This window comes from Ascaphus truei, chromosome 6 (genome assembly GCF_040206685.1).
Source record: "Ascaphus truei isolate aAscTru1 chromosome 6, aAscTru1.hap1, whole genome shotgun sequence".
In the NCBI taxonomy this organism is placed as follows: domain Eukaryota; kingdom Metazoa; phylum Chordata; class Amphibia; order Anura; family Ascaphidae; genus Ascaphus; species Ascaphus truei.
In genome coordinates this window covers 20,797,072-20,803,350 of record NC_134488.1, presented here as the reverse complement: position 1 = coordinate 20,803,350, position 6,279 = coordinate 20,797,072, and the positions used below count along the sequence as shown (strand labels likewise).

Genomic DNA, 6,279 nt, shown 5'->3' with positions numbered 1-6,279 from the left:
GACATTGAGGGACTGCGGATCAGGTAAGATCCCAGGCGGGATTTCTGCTTTAGGCTGCGTCCATAGATGGACCAGCCGTGCTGAGGCGTGCGGACGCTCCGCGCTGAGCCCCTGCATCCTCAATGAGAATGCCTTGAGAGGGGGCTCATGCGAGCGTCCGCAGGCGTGCTCAGGCTTTGGAGTTTTCAGCCGAGCGCCAAGCTGTTTTTCAGCGCGCTGTCGGCTGAAAACCTCCAATCACTGCACAGCAGCGTCAACGTCACGGCGCCGTGACGTCGGCGCCGTGACATTGACGTCAGTGCGTCGCGGGCGATTGGCCCAGCCCCGCCTCCAACCACCTCCCCCGGCTCCCTTCGCGCACGCTGGCTCGCCTGCAAGTCCGTGCAATCTCGCTGACTGAAGCAGGCGAGCCTCAGCGTTAGCGCGCCTCCGCTCTCCTCACCCCTCTATGGCCCGGGCCTTAGATATTGTGAACCGGGGGCATCCAGACACTGATTAAGGGGTTCAGGAAACAAGTCATTCACACCTGGCTTTTATTTCTAGATCGACAGTTACACAGACACACACACACGTAACAAGGGCTAATTGTAGTATAATGTAATACAATAAATATATTTGTCATTTAAATGGATTTTATTCATATGTTTTATTTTAAAGCGGGGTTGGGGGCGGGGTTGGGGGCGGGGTTGGGGGCGGGACTAGGTGGCGAGTAGATTTTTTGGTTGGGCGAGTAGATTTTTGGGTGATTTGTCGAACACTGTATATATATATATATATAAATATATATATATATATATAAACATATATGAAAAATGATAGTCCTGCACGTAGAAATAATAGAACAGCTGAAAAGGGATTTTACTGGTATGTATCTCGGCAACCAAGGGGTCCCCAAAGCTAAAAATGTACGTCCTGCTTTGCCTCCTGTAAGAAAAGGTGGGACTGGGGGAAAGTGCTGGTTAACTTTCTATATTTTGAGCTACTATCAAAGCATGAATATGCAAGATCATATTAAATTGCCGCGGTTATTACTGGAGATATGCAAGTGTCTTCACATGGGGTTTGCTACAGTAATTTTTGGAAAATGTGTTTTCATTAAAGCAGCCATTCATGTTTGTTTTTTTTTAATCAGTTTTTTTTTAAATTATTTAAATATAGGGTTGAAGCAGGGTGTCTGGAGCTGAACCCCATTAATTTCGGGTCCCGGGGACCCCCTACTTCCCGAGATACAGACCTCCAAAGGGGGTATCGGTATCTCTACAAAGATTAAAGCAGCCGCGTCACGCCATACCTGATGATGTCACAGCTTCCTATTGGCCCGCAAAGCTTTGAAACTCCGCCATTACATGAACCTTGCTAGCCGAGCGACTACAGGCCCCCCTTACAGAGGTAAGTGTCTCCGGAACCAGGCTGTCCCCGGAGCTGAAATTATTGGGGTTCAGCTCCAGAGACCCCCTGCTTCAATCCATTGTAAAAAATAAATAAAAAGAAATTGCCAGCGTGGATTGCCTTAAGTTTTCACAAATGGCAAATTGCTCAAACTGTCTTATTCCGCCAATTTTACCAGAACAGTGCGAAAATTGCAGCATCTAAAAGGCCAACCAAAAAAGCCAGTCACTGCCATTCAAGTCAATAGCAGTTAATACCCATTTAAGTGCGTTTACCCGGACTTAACTACCAGATCATTTTTGGGCTAACATTTAAAATGTTTGTGAAATTAGGAGATATAAAGAAGCGATAACCTGGGTTTGTAGCTATTCCCATCGGGCTAATCCCTGACCCAATAATAACCCACTGAACACAATTTGACGGTCTCATACTTAAAGCTGCAGTTCAAGCTGCCGTTTAAAAAAATAATTCAATATGTGCATCAATACAATCTGCACACTGACAAGTGATTATCTAAGCTGCAGATCGATCTGTTCTCCTGTAATAAATCGGTTATTTAATTCAGTTCTTGCACAGCATTGTGGGCAATGTAGTTCTGGAATAGGATTGACTGGGCAGTTACTAGATACAATTAGTGCACTGCTAAAGAGAGGGCGGGCACAAGAGCCTAACCCTATCAGAAGGGGAAGGGGGCTGTCACTATGGAAATGCTTCCTACATTAGAACATTAAAAATGTCTTTAAAACATTTTTTTTAAATGCTACAAGTATTTTCTCATAGTACAGAACTGATTTATTTAAAAAAAAAACAAAAAAACACATAGGATATTGCTTGAACTGCTGCTTTAAAACTCACATCACAAAAGAAGCATCCCAATAGCCTGGACTCATGGCTACTGTCCCGCACTCAGTCACTCCTACCAACCATTGTGGCCAAGCACTGCCACCTACTGCACTTATTCCAACTCCTGCTGTTTCTGTAACTCTCCCATCATAACGCTTAGATTGTAAGCTCTCTGGGGAAGGGATTTCCTTTCTATTGTCTGACTTTGCTGGCCTTATTGTATTATAATTACCTGTACTGTATTGTCTTTGTGAAGACTACACTTATGGTGCTATATAAATAAAGATATATATATATATATCTATAAAACACACAAAAAACAGGCGCACTCATAGCGTAAAATGGTATAACAATAAAGTTTATGGAATGAAGGATTTAAAAATACACACTCACAAACATAGCCGATTATAAAGCATTTTTGAGTAAAAACTCAGCCCGTCAGACGCAGGAACCCGGTATGGAGGACTTCGCTGTGATGTCCGTGGTGTGTCCTACTGCAGTAGCCCCTCTGTGTCCTTGCAGGGACCGAATTGCACGAGGGACGCTGCCTTCCCCTTGCCTCCGGCGTCACACAGTATGTTCTCTGATCCAGATCTCGCGAGAATTCGGTGACGTCAGTGAGTATCAACCGGAGAGGACTCACAATGGAACACGGGCCTGAACGGCTGAGTAAATGCTATCAGCACAGCAAACGTATGCTGTAGTGCATGAGTGACAGTAATAAAGATAAAATAAAGATAAAACTGGACAATAACCACCACCGCACTCTCTGCGCGTTTCGTCTCGAGCGAAACCGAATTCTCGCGAGATCTGGATCAGAGAACTCACTGTGTGACGCCGGAGCGAGGGGAAGGCAGCGTCCCTCGTGCAATTCGGTCCCTGCAAGGACACAGAGGGCTACTGCAGTAGGACACACCACGGACATCACAGCGAAGTCCTCCAGACCGGGTTCCTGCGTCTGACGGGCTGAGTTTTTTACTCAAAAATGCTTTATAATCAGCTATGTTTGTGAGTGTGTATTTTTAAATCTTCATTCCATAACTTTATTGTTATACCATTTTACGCTATGAGTGCGCCTGTTTTTTTTGTGTTTTTATAGATATCTTCAAGGAAGTGGTGTTCCCTTCACTCGGGCGGCAGAGACTCTTTTGGATAGCAATTGGAGTATTTTTTGGGATTTGTATTATTTTTTATATATTCATTTTCTGGACATTTTCCTTTTTTCTTTTGTATGTTTTTTTATTGTTTTATTGTATTAGTTATATATTTTGTATTTGTTCCACTGTGCATAGTATAGGTTTTACATATATCTTTTAGAGGTTATATATATAGTGGTTCAGGTTGGCGCCAATTTTTTCTTTTGTTGTGTTATATATATATAGACACACAAAAAAAATCGTTGTGTGATCCTTTACTTGTTGCTTCTGTATACTTTCCAAGCCACTTCCTCAATCATATCAAATCATAACCAAATCACATGTTGTTAGAGCCGGTTACGACATAGAGTAAAAGTCCCTATCCTCCCACTCACTACTTCAATCTGGCAATTCCAACAATCCAACAATCACTCCTTGTTGTGCTTCTGTACCTGCACTCAGTCAGACCACATTAACACCTCTGCTATACTTCGCCTCTTCTGCAATCACTCTTGTTGTGCTTCTGTATCTGCACTCAGTCAGACCACATTAACACCTCTGCTATACTTCGCCTCTTCTGCAATCACTCCCTTCCTCTCAAGTCTTCACTTCCTATGTAAATCAAGGCTCTAGCCTGTGTACATTACTGGGGTGGAAACTACCCTTCTAGCATGACTGATTATTCCCCTCTATTGTGTGTTTGGGGAGGTGAGGAGTGTATTCCCGTTAGAAATAGAGGTTTCCTTTTATACTAAGATTAGTCTTTTTGGAGTCTCATTACCGTACTATGGACTTCTATCCCGGAGTAGAAACTATAGCTAGTTGGAATTAGAAGTCATTAGAATTAGATTGTAAGCTCCCCGGAGCAGGGACTCCTCTTCCGAAATGTTACTTTTATCTCTGGAGCACTTATTCCCATGATCTGTTATTTGTATTATTTGTCATTTATATGATTGTCACATTGAGAGTGTGAAGCAGGGAGACTGGTTCAATTCCCGGTGTCGACTCCTTGTGACCTTGGGCAATCACTTTATCTCCCTGTGCCTCAGGCACCAAAATCATAGATTGTAAGCTCCACGGGGCAGGGACCTGTGCCTGCAAAATGTCTCTGTAAAGCGCTACGTAAAACTAGCAGCGCTATACAAGAACATGTTAATAAATAAATGAATTACTAATTTGAAGCGCTATGTACCCTAATGGCGCTATATAAAGACATACATACATGATCAATATTTATTTAAATGTGCAGGTCATCCTCAAGAGAAACTTAGGCCTCGGCCAGGATGGTGCAGAGTGGGCGCTCACGCTGGCCGCTCTGAAACACATTGAGGCAATGTGTGTGGCCAGAGTGAGCAAATTTGATTTTGCCGCTCGCAAGCGCGTCACGTGAGCGGTTCGCCCATTGAGGGCAAACGAGCGCCGCGACATCGTGGCCACACCCCCCAGACGAGCGCGCGCCTAGTCGGCCACGAATCGCCCGGCCGAGCAGGGCGCAGCGCACAAGCGCCAGCTCCTTGCCTGGCTGCGCCTTAATTGACGCCCAGGTCTGTATGTTGTAAATTTATGAGCGTTCAGTTATACGAAGTATGGTACGGTAGGATTAGAGGGGAACAAGGGATGTGACAATTGTATAGGTTTTATCTTGATTAGCACTGATTAACGCGGCAGTTTGTAACAAAAAAAAAGAAAAAAGGAGGCAATTGTAGGTATAATGTGTATATGCCACAAAAGACAGAAACCATGACAAATCTAGACTTAAATATTACTTAGTTAAAGGTGTGCCCTCTTTTTTGCAAGTCCTAACACTATCTCTGTGAACGTTCTCTTTACCTCTGTAATGGAGGAAGAAGTCTTAACAGACGGTATGTCACAGCTGCATCTGAGGACCTGCTATTTAAAGGTGGGCAGGTTGAGCTTTGAAACAAGGAGGAAGGGTCACAGACCTTCAAACAATTGCTTAGCAATTATAATCCGCAGACAACAGATTATATATATATATATATATATATATATATATATATATATACTAGCTGAGAGACCCGGCGTTGCCGGGATGTAAATGCGTAATAGGTAGTATTATTTATAAATCGTGGAACAATAGGTGACTGTTTGTTGTAAAGGTTGGATAATAATATTGAAAAGAAAGATGGAATAAAATGTAATACGATGTTGTATAAAAATGGTTTATTGTAAACACACCACAGTACAATGTATATTTTGGTGACATAACAGATGTAAAAATGTGAGGCGTGTGTCCTGCTAAGGTGTGAGGCGACGGGCGGCGCGTGGGTTGTGAGTGCTGTCTGTGAGTGGGGGTCCTGCTAGGGTGTGAGGCGGCGGGTCAGTGATGTTGGCGGGAGGAAAGGGGAGCGGAGGGCGGGGGGAAAGGGGAGCGGAGGGCGGGGGGGAAAGGGGAGCAGAGGGTGGGGGAAAGGGGAGCAGAGGGCGGGGGGAAAGGGGAGCAGAGGGCGGGGGAAGAAAGGGGAGCGGAGGGCGGGGGGAAAAGGGGAGCGGGGGGGAGAAAGTGGAGCGGGGGAGAAAGGGGAGCGGGGGGGGAGAAAGGGGAGCGGGGGGGGGAGAAAGGGGAGCGGGGGGGAGAAAGGGGAGCGGGGGGGGAGAAAGGGGAGCGGGGGGAGAAAGGGGAGCGGGGGGGAGAAAGGGGAGCGGGGGGGAGAAAGGGGAGCGGGGGGGGAGAAAGGGGAGCGGGGGAGAAAGGAGAGCGGGGGGGGAGAAAGGGGAGGGGGGGGAGAAAGGGGAGCGGGGGGGGAGAAAGGGGAGCAGGGGGGGAGAAAGGGGAGCGGGGGGGGGAGAAAGGGGAGCGGAGGGCGGGGAGAAAGGGGAGCGGAGGGCGGGGGGGAAGGGGCAGCGGAGGGCGGGGGGAAAGGGGAGCGGGGGGGAAAGGGGAGCGGAG

At 46.2% G+C, this 6,279-nt stretch overlaps 1 protein-coding gene across 1 annotated transcript in view; it reads left to right on the top strand.

Moving 5' to 3' along the window:
• The first annotated feature begins 1,212 nt into the window (after positions 1-1,212).
• NMNAT1 (nicotinamide nucleotide adenylyltransferase 1) overlaps positions 1,213-6,279 on the top strand; it is a 79,485-nt gene continuing 74,418 nt past the window's right edge. The window contains exon 1 of the mRNA XM_075603557.1: positions 1,213-1,389. Within this exon, the coding sequence (XP_075459672.1) occupies positions 1,347-1,389 (43 nt within the window). The 5' untranslated portion in view covers positions 1,213-1,346. The remainder of the gene's footprint in view (positions 1,390-6,279) is intronic.